The sequence below is a fragment of the Emys orbicularis genome, chromosome 13 (genome assembly GCF_028017835.1).
Source record: "Emys orbicularis isolate rEmyOrb1 chromosome 13, rEmyOrb1.hap1, whole genome shotgun sequence".
NCBI classification, from domain to species: Eukaryota; Metazoa; Chordata; order Testudines; family Emydidae; genus Emys; species Emys orbicularis.
Genome location: NC_088695.1, coordinates 50,595,792 through 50,606,962, shown reverse-complemented (window position 1 = coordinate 50,606,962; position 11,171 = coordinate 50,595,792). Strand labels below are relative to the sequence as shown.

At 45.6% G+C, this 11,171-nt stretch overlaps 1 protein-coding gene across 2 annotated transcripts; it reads left to right on the top strand.

Annotated features, from left to right (window-relative positions):
* The first annotated feature begins 2,170 nt into the window (after positions 1-2,170).
* RFNG (RFNG O-fucosylpeptide 3-beta-N-acetylglucosaminyltransferase) lies at positions 2,171-8,483 on the top strand. Of its 2 annotated transcripts, none has more exons than XM_065415681.1 (8): positions 2,171-2,722; positions 3,934-3,982; positions 4,508-4,607; positions 5,052-5,205; positions 6,654-6,739; positions 6,828-6,993; positions 8,025-8,110; positions 8,332-8,483. In XM_065415681.1, the coding sequence occupies exons 1-8, from the start codon at positions 2,225-2,227 to the stop codon at positions 8,396-8,398; spliced, it is 1,206 nt and encodes a 401-aa protein (XP_065271753.1). In that variant the 5' UTR covers positions 2,171-2,224; the 3' UTR covers positions 8,399-8,483. The 2 variants fall into 2 exon arrangements, with proteins under 2 accessions (XP_065271753.1, XP_065271752.1); XM_065415680.1 differs by having other exon boundaries at positions 4,505-4,607.
* Positions 8,484-11,171: the final 2,688 nt, after the last annotated feature.

The following is an 11,171-nucleotide window of genomic DNA, read 5'->3' as shown; positions in this document are numbered from 1 at the left end:
CAGGATGAAGTTTAACAAAGACAAATGCAAAGTGCTCCACTTAGGAAGAAAAAATCAGTTTCACACATACAGAATGGGAAGAGACTGTCTAGGAAGGAGTACGGCAGAAAGGGATCTAGGGGTTATAGTGGACCACAAGCTAAATATGAGTCAACAGTGTGATGCTGTTGCAAAAAAAGCAAACATGATTCTGGGATGTATTAACAGGTGTGTTGTGAGCAAGACACGAGAAGTCATTCTTCCGCTCTACTCTGCTCTGGTTAGGCCTCAGCTGGAGTATTGTGTCCAGTTCTGGGCACCGCATTTCAAGAAAGATGTGGAGAAATTGGAAAGGGTCCAGAGAAGAGCAACAAGAATGATTAAAGGTCTTGAGAACATGACCTATGAAGGAAGGCTGAAAGAATTGGGTTTGTTTAGTTTGGAAAAGAGAAGACTGAGAGGGGACATGATAGCAGTTTTCAGGTATCTAAAAGGGTGTCATAAGGAGGAGGGAGAAAACTTGTTCACCTTAGCCTCTGAGGATAGAACAAGAAGCAATGGGCTTAAACTGCAGCAAGGGAGGTCTAGGTTGGACATTAGGAAAAAGTTCCTAACTGTCAGGGTGGTTAAACACTGGAATAAATTGCCTAGGGAGGTTGTGGAATCTCCATCTCTGGAGATATTTAAGAGTAGGTTAGATAAATGTCTATCAGGGATGGTCTAGACAGTATTTGGTCCTGCCATGCGGGCAGGGGACTGGACTCGATGACCTCTCGAGGTCCCTTCCAGTCCTAGAATCTATGAATCTATGAACCTGTGGATGGAACAGCTTGCAGGTGAAGAGCAAGGTTTACAGTCATGGCTGTTGCCACCTGCTTGGGGCAATAACATATACCTTGAAAAAGAGGAAATCAGTGACATCAGCACCTACATCTGGTTCTGCTGAATCCTGAACTCCACATGGGATGTGAAACAGAACTGCCTGTTGCCACACCATCTCTTGGGTGACATCTTCCTTCTTCATCTTTTTTCTTTCTGATCATTTCCTTTTGGTCTTCTATCTAATAAGAGTCTGGTTTAGCCAGCCAAGACAAATCCATCTTTTGCAACACTACTGTAATGAAAAGGCAAACTGTAAACAATGTTCTTAGCCCAACTAGTAAAAGTTTGCTAAATCTGACAGTCTAATAAGACAGTATGCTGTGACTATAACTTTCCAGCAACTGATTTACAAACAAAAAACTCCACTGAAATAGAAGCTGCACTTTCTACCTTTGCTAGTTTTTCTTTCTCTCTTCATGTGTGTTTTGTCTTGAAGGAAACAGCAACAACTTTAAGTGAAGACTGGATGTCTTTCTGAAAGATGTGCTATGACTCAAATAAAAGCTATGATCTTGATGCAGAAATTAGTAGGTGTGGTTCTTTTGCCTGTGTTGTGCAGATCAGACTAGACTCAGAGGATTATAATGGTTCCTTCTGGACTTAAAATGTTTGACTATGAACAAATCAAGACAGTCTAAACTGATTTTTTTTTTCACTTGTCCCCAACATGGACAGTTAAAATCATCTTTAATACTACTTAAAAAGATGATCAAACAAGGGACGTCCCCCTTTTAAACTATACACAGAAAGAGAATAAGGGAAGTTCTTTAAATACAGATTTTACTTAACTCCTTAAATTTCAAATGCTTTTAAGTGTTTTTCCTTTTTCTGTGTGTTTAATAAAAAGTTAAGTTTTTAATGATAGCTGTTACAGTGGAAGTGAATAATAACTTGATACAAAACCCCAAAACACAATTAACCGTCTACTGTTGTAGCAGCAAGCAAGGGATTTGAAACAAGGTCAGAGAGTGACAGAGATACCATTATCAATACAGCAATACCTATAACTGAGAGTGGGTGTTGGTGTTAGTATGACTGGGCTGGTGCTGAGGTTATGGTGACTAGGGACAGCAATGTATGTGCACTGGGGAAAGGGTGACTAGGGAAAAAGAAGTGTCTTGAGGTAGCATGTAAAAGAGGAAAGTGAGGTTTCATGGGGCAGAGGCAAGCAGATGTTCCAGGCATAGAACACACCTAGCTCTGCTGGTTCCGTGGTTTGTAAACAAAATATAGCAAGACTGTGATGCAAGTCTGTCTCACAGAGCCCTCAACCTCTCCTATTCTCTCCTGCAGAGCTGTGATCCATTCTCTGTGACGCAATGTCCCAACTGTACAACATGGCAGGGGCCCTGGGGGCTGAAGAATGACACTTTCCTGCATTGGGCTCAGTAAAATCTGCTTCCTGCTGTCCGTGACCTTCTGTGCTTTCCTTCTCCTGCTAATCCCCAAATTCCAGACTACCTGGAGACATAGGGGCTATCCACAACCCCGTCCACCACATCCTTTTAATGCTTCCTGCAAAAGTGAGTTCCACCACCCGCAGGCAGAGCCCAGCTCAACAGGCCATTTGGACAGTGAGGGAACTGATATTGCACACAGTGTGAAAGATGAAACTGTAGAAAAATGGGGGGATTACAGCCTACGTGCTGGGGGATCCAGCCTTAAACTTGAGGAGCAGGATGGGAGCCCCACCAGTCCTCTTCAAACTATGTTGAAGGACCACCATGGACCTGCAGGTGATTCCATTAAGGAGAATCTGGAGCTGAAGGATATTTTTATTGCTGTGAAAACTACAAGAAAGTATCATAAAACTAGGCTGGACTTGCTCTTCCAAACCTGGATTTCACAGGCCAAAAGACAGGTGAGAGATCTTCCTCACAGGGATAGGACAATTATAGTGGGAGCCCCTCTCTCTGTGACTGCAGGTTCAAGATCTGCCATAATCCCACTGCCCTCCATGGTCATGCTGCAATTTCACTCTGTGTATTCCCTACCAGTTCATTAAACATGTTCTTCCTGCAGGATTAGGAACTGCGTTCCTGTAAATAGTCCGTCTGACCAAAAGCCTAAGATGAGCTGCTACTAGGTGGTAGAACATTAGTCTGGATGCACAATCTGTCTTCTTGCGGCCTGGGGTCTGCAACTTGTGCAGGAGTGTTCTTGGGATTGATATATGCTTGGATAATTATAACCTTGCGTGTGACTCTAATAAAACTTGCAAGGCAGACTCTGTTGAGCTTGAAACTAGCAACCAGAGCTGAATCCACAGTGGTGTAAGATAACATCCCTAAATTCACTTAAAATAAAAGGCTACAGGTCCAGAGAGAAGCTGCAGCTGGAGAAAATGTGCCAAGCTTGGTATAATGGAGGGAGCCATTGCATAGTCATCCACAATTCCTGATGCTAGTGCTGATGTGTCTGAGCCAATACTTTCAGACAATATGCTCTTCAGTACAGTGACTGGGTCTTTGTATGAGATGTAGCATAGAATCTGTCCCTTAATGTAGAAGTTTCAATGCATTTGCGGAGATTAACAAAAGCCTATCCAGATGTTTTGAATCTTCTCCACCTGTCAGGGGCAGGATATTGCTACCAAGTGGATCTTTTTTTCCCTTACTTTCATTCTTCCCCAGAATTCTGTTGATTCCTCTAGGCCCATTGACTATCTGGGGCAATATCCAGCCGAGCAGGTGTGCTATCTTTTAGGATGGGGTGGAAGAGGAGATTGCAGAGGAAGAAACTCCTGAAAAACAGCTTGTTCCTGAATTTGGGATGCCTCAGCCCTGCCCTGAGACAGAAGGGTAGTTCTGTCTTGGATTCTCTGCTAAAATTGCCAGTGAGGGATCCAGTCAATACTGAATGTGCTGGTGGTTTTTCTGATGTAGAAACCAATCCAATAGGCAACAGACCAAGTTAACACCAGTTCTTTTCACAATGGCCACTGAAAAATAACTAGATAAATTACTAGCAATTCTAATGGGGGACTGAGTGAAGCTAAAATTAATTGGTCCATTTCTGAAATCTTTGGAAAGGGAAGCCCCTTTTTTCCTAATGTCTTTGTGTCTCCCACAGACGTTTATATTCACAGATTGGGAGGACCGTGAACTGCGCCTAAGAGCAGGTAAGCCGTGTAGTTCAGATGCACACTTGCTCCTTTGACTACGGATGCTGACTTGCTGCCATCTTCTCCCTCGAGGAGCCTCATTCTGTGCTGTGCATGTGATTGGTGAAAGGGAGCTGGAAGCTCAGAGGGGGGAAATGCTGTTTCCTTCTTTCCTGATTTGGATTTGTAGGACCTTCATCGACATCATTCACTGGGTTAATCTTCACATTCACTTTTTTCCTTTCTGTTTGCAAGTTTCAGTGTAGCTGTTTGAGGGTTAATGTACACGAGCCCCCTTGCGCACTGTCCCTGTACATGGCTCATCTTCCCTGCTGTCTGGCTCCATATTCACGTGCTCTTCACCCTATGTGCTACATGCTCACTCTGTAAGCACCACACACCCTACATGCAGCTCTCTACATGTGCATTGCATGTGAACCATGTCCATGTTTCAGGTTCGTGCTCCAGAGGTGCACATGCTCTCTCTCCCAGATTATGCATTCACCCCAATCTTGACCATTTTGACCTTCATTTCCTTAGGAGATCACATGATCAACACCAACTGCTCTGCTGTTCACACCCGCCAGGCACTCTGCTGCAAGATGTCTGTGGAATACGATAAATTCCTCGAATCTGGGAGAAAGTATGTGAGACTCATTGTTCCAACTGTAGCTTTGTTCACTCCAATTCTGAGTTCCAGGGAGGTCCCAACATTCTCCTTTCTAGTTCCAGTAGTGAGTGAGCATGATCCAGGCTGTGATCCCAGAGGGTGGTGGTGATGAGCATAGAGAAGGGGTAGCAGCAGAAAGAGAAGCACTTCTAGACAAGAGTCAGGTAAAAGGCTACAGGGAGGAAGAGCTCACAAGCGGCCTACTGACTTCAGCCTCTCTCCTAGAGTTGAGAAGTATTGGCAGCTTTGGCTTCTAACTTCTGCATTTTCAGTCTGAGGGCCTTTTTTTTTCCAGTCGCTTTGCCCCAAATCTGAGAGACTAAGATCTTCACTGAAGAGAACTCAGTACATAGAAACTTTACATCGCTTCCTCAGTGCCTCGGCTGTGTGACTGTGTCTGCCCTGCTTTGTCTGCAGATGGTTTTGCCATGTGGATGATGACAACTATGTGAATCCACAGAATCTCCTGCGCCTCTTGTCTGCCTTCTCACACAGCCAGGATGTATATGTGGGGAGGCCAAGCCTGGACCACCCCATTGAGGCAGCTGACCATGTCCGGAGTGATGGATCAGTAAGCATGCTCTGTAACTGTCCCTTCTGCCCCCCTCCCACAGCCTCTGAGCGAACAGTTCACAAGATCCCATGTACAAAACCTCTGAGTTAATTTGCAATTTACAAATGGTCTTGTGAGCTGAACAGGGATTCTTCTCCCTTCACGGGTAGCTGTGGGAGAACAGGCTCCCCCTACTTCAACATTTGGGTGTGAGGAATGCTCCCTTAGAACCCCTCAGCCAGGTCAGTTTCTGCAGTTATCGCTATTCAGTTCTGGGAGCCTTCATTTTGATCCTCTTTTACTTATGATTATTAATCATGTTTTTACAGTAATGCCTATATACCAACCAAGAATAGGACCCCGTTGTGCTAGGCACTGTACAAACACAGCAGTAGTAGCCAGCCCCTGCCCCCAAAGAGCTTACAGTCAAAACAGACGAGACAGACAGGGGGTGGGGGAAGGGGTAGAACACGGAAGTAGAGTGAACAATGTGGTGGCAGCAAACATCATGTTAGTTCAATGGCTTTTTTGGGGGGGAGGTAGTTAGGAGGGAATCTGTGAAATGGAAATAAAGGTGATGGGAGAGGGGACACTGAAGGGCAGGGAAGAGGAAGGGAACAGGTCAGGGGAGAAGAGGGTAAGAGGGACAAGTGTGGTATGAAGCTAATATGAGGAGATTAAGGGAGGAGAAGGTGGGAGGGAGAGGGCCGGAGCAGACAGCCAATCAGCATAGGCAGGAAAAGTCCAGTCAAAACTGTAGAGTCCTCTGAATGTCAGGCTTTCTCTCCTAGAAAGTAACATCTCAGTACTTCATCTGCTGCCATCCTGAGCTAACCTCAGGAGATTAGACAATCGCTCTGTGACTGGTCACTTCCAGTATTGAGCAATCATTTCCCTGGCGCCCCAGTGTGTCTCAGTCACAAGATACATGAGCATTTCTATCTTGAGGAGCAAGTACCAAGTTGCCAGGCCAGCAGATAAATTCCCTGGCAATGCAACCAGGTGAACTGGCCTGTTATGAAAAACCCTGCATGATCAAGTAGTCTCCTCAGCCTTAATCACTTGGCTCCAGCAGGGCTCCTCTGATTTCCCCAGAGAAGCTTGTGCCGGGCTATGACTCTGGAGGGCAGAATCACCATACAGAGGCTTGCACAGGGGAGTGGGGCTTCTCCTCAGTTCTCCACTGGGACTCTGGTTTTCCATTCCCTGTGTGCTCCCTGTTTCACTCAGACTCCACTGGCCCTGTGGTGGCAGCTGCAAGGTGGTAAGAGTTGCCTTATGAGAGAATGTCTAGCTTCCAGGAGTTCAAAGCGGCAGGGGTAGCCCAAAGTCCAGATATTTGCTCAGATCATGTGTCCAATGTGCTGCAGAACAGAAGATCCTTTTCCCTACCCAGGCAGATGGGAAAAGCTGAGTATCATTAACAAGTGTCTCTTTTTTTTCTTGTTGCTTTTGCTGTTCACTAGACAACTGTGAAGTTCTGGTTTGCCACAGGTGGAGCAGGGTTCTGTATCAGCAGGGGCCTTGCCCTGAAGATGAGTCCCTGGGCCAGGTAAATGCACCTCAGTAGTAGAGACCCCATGGCTTTGATAGGATTAAGCGTGCATTTGACTCTCCAACTCCATCCTCTCTCCTGACAGCTTGGGTAACTTCATCAGCACTGCAGAGAGGGTGCGTCTTCCTGATGACTGCACCATCGGTTACATCATCGAGGGGCTGCTGGAGGTGAAGCTGCTGCACAGCCCCTTGTTCCATTCCCATCTGGAGAATCTGCAGAGACTACGAGGCGAGTCAGTGCTGCAGCAGGTAAGGCGAAGCCTTGTGCCTTGCTCAAAGCAGGCCCAGACCTTTGAGACGCTCCTCAGTCTGATCAAAAGAAATCATCTGTGCAGGTGCAGTTACCTTCTCCCTGGTTTTCAGGAAAGGCAGATGGTATCAGGCATGTAATTTCACCATTACTCAAAGCTGCTTATGTAGTTGACCAGGGCAGTCCCATGTCCACCTCCTGCATTTGGATAACAGGCACATTTCCGTCCTGGCCAGCTGGGTCACCTTTAGTTCTCCCCTTCTTTGACTGTCCCTTCCAGCCCCAGCCATGCTGTTACCTTGCCACCTCTGTCTTCTTCCTTTCCAGTCCTGAGGCACACGAAATTACATAAGCTTGTTTTAAAATAATTACTTCTACAGCATTTTCTTTGATGGACAATAGGTGGTGCTGTAAAGCTGCCCCAAACTAAAATTCCTCCACTACTTATCTACGTACACCCTAAACAAGAACACAGTTTCCCACCCACAGAATACCCATTCAAATTGTTCTAACAGTTTTATTAGGCAATAAAAATGCACTTTTAGGGCCACATTCAGATCTGGTGTAATCACACCAGAAGTAAGTGGTGATGAATCTGGCCCTCCCTTTGTGATCACCCTTTCTCCTGATATTAACTTTAACAGCTAATCAGAAAATCTTGTTGCTCCTAAAGATTATCAGAGAACTGAACTCTTAGGCTTTAGATTTAGGAAATATGTAATGCAGCCTCCGTATGGAAGAATGGTTTTCCAAGGCTGCTTATCTAAGCTTTTCTTGTCTCCCTCGCTCTGTCTGATTTCTTTTTCCTGTTCTGCTTTGGATAGTCAGCAGGTTCTCTCAAAAGGCTTCTATCCTCAGTGAACCGTTATGACAAAGCGAACTATCACCTTTTATGTGTAACTTCTGACACCCAGATCACCTAGGATGTCCCTTTCCCTTTAGATCCTCCTCCTTATCCCTCATTAAGACCTCTTCCACTCAGTCACTCTCTGCTATGTTGCAGGTTCTGACTTTACGTTTGCTTTTTCAGGTCACCCTGAGTTATGGGGGCCCTGAGAACAAACACAATGTTGTGAGTGTGGCAGAAGTGTTTGGCTTGCAGCAAGATCCAACCCGGTGAGTACCTGCTTCCAAAACAAATTCTGCTTGCCCTGTCCATACCTACACACTGCAGAAAACTCAAGCACACAAGCTGGGTCAGCATTTCTTATATTTGGGTTATGGCCAATTTCCCTGCAGTTTTGGGATGCGTGAACATTCCAAGAGTTTTGGCTGAGGTGTCCCCAAACTGATGAGCTCATGTCTCATGTTATATTCTCATCTTTCTCTTTTCACAGATTCAGATCTGTCCATTGTCTTCTCTACCCTGACACTACCTGGTGTCCCACTAAAAATATACTGTGACCTCAGACCTAACCTTGACATTTGGTATCTTACCTGCACAAGATTGGACAGGATGCTTTTCTTGGAGATGAACAAGAAAAATCTACAAAAGTAAGATCCCCTGATCACTTCATTCCCATGGCAGGAGTGTGAGGCCTCATCAGCTGCTGTCTGAAATATCCCAAGGAAGAAACTCTCCTACGCTTTGCGCTCTGGTCTTCCAGCAATTCATATAATGTCTCTAAGTTTAAGCATAGGCCCCCTCCTACTTCCTGTCTGGTTTTATCCATGCTTTGCTAGTTAAAAGCTCTGTGGCTATCACACGTGTTTGTACCTAAAAAATACAGAGTGGAATGCAGTGCCTGGAATCATAGCACTGGAACTAGTGTTCTGAATAGGGTTTCTAGGGATCAGTCCTCATGCTGCTGAGATGCCAGGGCAGAGTATAGAGCCCATGGTGGGGAGGGAGGGATTTTTAATTTGGCTCCCTTGGAAGAAGAATGATTCAGGAACTTCTCCAATTTATTTTTTCTTGTCCCAATGTCTTGAGCTGTGCGGGAATCTAGCTGAAACATCTGCACTTCCAGTCAGGCAGAGGTGTTTACCAAGAACAAAATTATGCCAGTCTGCCCTGCATGACAGGCTGAGGACCACATCAGAACCGCATATGTTCTCTCCTTTAGCCCCCCTGGTCTCTTGAGTCTGGTTTCCATGAGGATAGCACACTTGGCTCTCTTTTTGGTTGGAAGATGGTGGTGATTTTCCATGATGGGCTGCAGATCCAAAGGTGCTTGGTCTTGGCTTATACTATTTCCTGGCAGTTTGATACTGAGAGAGAGATGTTTGTGAGAATACTATTAGGTCCCTCCTCCCAGTGTAATCCACAGCATGGTCCCTGGTTGGCATCTGATCCTGGATCGCTAAAACAGCCTGCAGCCTCCTTCCTGCTTCTGCAGTCTTGCTGCATCCCAAAGCCTATGTGGGAGGAGAAACCTGGGTTAGCTGCAGTGCCCTGAGGTGTTGTCATTTGGGGCCTTTGACTGGACTGGTGTGATCACCCAGGCCATAAATGGACCTTTGAGCTTCAGGCTTGGGGAAGATCTGTGTTCACTTTTCCTCTGCAAGCCAGCCAGGAAGAGATGTGCCAGAAGAAAGGCTTGCACACTCCCTCCAAGTGAGGGGCTCAGCCTGTTGTCTGCAGAGCTTCTGCTGTAGGATTTGCCAGTGCTCTGCAAAGGAAAAGGAGTTTGCTTTTGGCGTGGGGAAAGAAGGGACTCCAAAAGTCTGTTGTTTTTCTCGTAGTCCACACTGAGGCTTGCACACTCCATTGCTGGGATGGTTAGAAAGAGCAGTGTCAAAAATTACTTTGCAAGACCCTCCCTTAGTCTAATGGGCCTTTCACAAGATCTTCATTGGTTCCTGGTCCTAATGACTAACACTGAAATGGGGGGAAAGCAGCAGAATTACATATTGGCAAATTGTAATTCCAAGCACTGTGACCTGAGCATGGAGCTGTCAGGAAGGAACTCTTGGTTTCTAATTCTCTCTCTGCCAGCAATGCACTGTGTGGCCGTGGGTGAGTCATGTGACCTCTCCCATTTGTAAAGTGGGTAGAGTATATAGGCACACCTCTCAGGTATGCAGTCATGAGACTTCATGGAGTTGGGAATAATCCTCTTCAGAAAGAGTTACACATCTCTCCCTAACAAAGACCCTTTAGGGTTTAGCCATGCATATTTTGCTGCTTTCTAGAGAGACTAATTCTATTGAGGGATAAGGTCCAGGCCTTCTAGCTGTCACAATCCTGAGTCTTTCTCTCTGACTTCTCAGATGTTGTGACCCTTCTTTGCCCTCCTTCATGCTTCCTGATGTGGCACTAACTCCATTCTTTGGCCAAGAGGCCAGGCTGGGAACACTGGAATTGCCAGACTTCATCAGATCAGTGGTCTATCTAGCCCAGCCTCCTTTCTCAGAGAGTGGCCAGAACCAAATGCTACAGAAGATGCCGTAAGAACCCTGCAGTAGGCATATGTGGAATAACCTGCCTGCACCTTAGGTCTCCTCCTGATCCCTTAAGCCTGAAGTTTAATTTTGTCATTAATTACAACTGGATATTCTTGATAGCCATATAAATATCCAATCCTTTTTGAATCTTAAGTACTTGGCCTCAATGCCTGTCTTCCTGTGGCAAAGAATTCCATAAATTAACGAGTCATTAATGGGACTCTGTGCCTCTGAATGCTGATTAACTGCTTCTTTACTGCAGCGTCTGTTCCTGGTCCATGGACTGCCCTGGAATTGCATCTTGCCAGATATACCACATGTGACAGATCAGTTAAGACTAAGGCCTGATCCTACTACTATTCAAGTCAATGGCAAAACTCATATTGATTTCAGTAGCACCAGGACGGAGTCTTAAAAGTTTGGTCCAATACTCTTCCTGATTCCCAGGGCTGAGCATGCTACCTCTTTGGCATGCCCACAACTGAAAGGCCTATAGGCTGGGCTTGGAAAAGAAATGCATGCCTCCTGTATGGCAGTGCAGAGCACTGGCCTTTAACAAGCCGTTGTTTGGGCTCCTTTTAAGGTTTTTCATAAATGTTTCTAATATGGTAGCTTTGGCTGCCATAAGATGGGAGTGTTCCAGGCAAACTAGATGAGAGATACCAAAGTGTTTTCTTTTAATTAAATAAATATTTAAAGGTGGGCCAGGTTTTCAGTGTCCTCTGTTAAGTTCCCTGACATCAATAGCAATATATGCAGTAAATCTCTAACACTCAACACCAGCAACCTG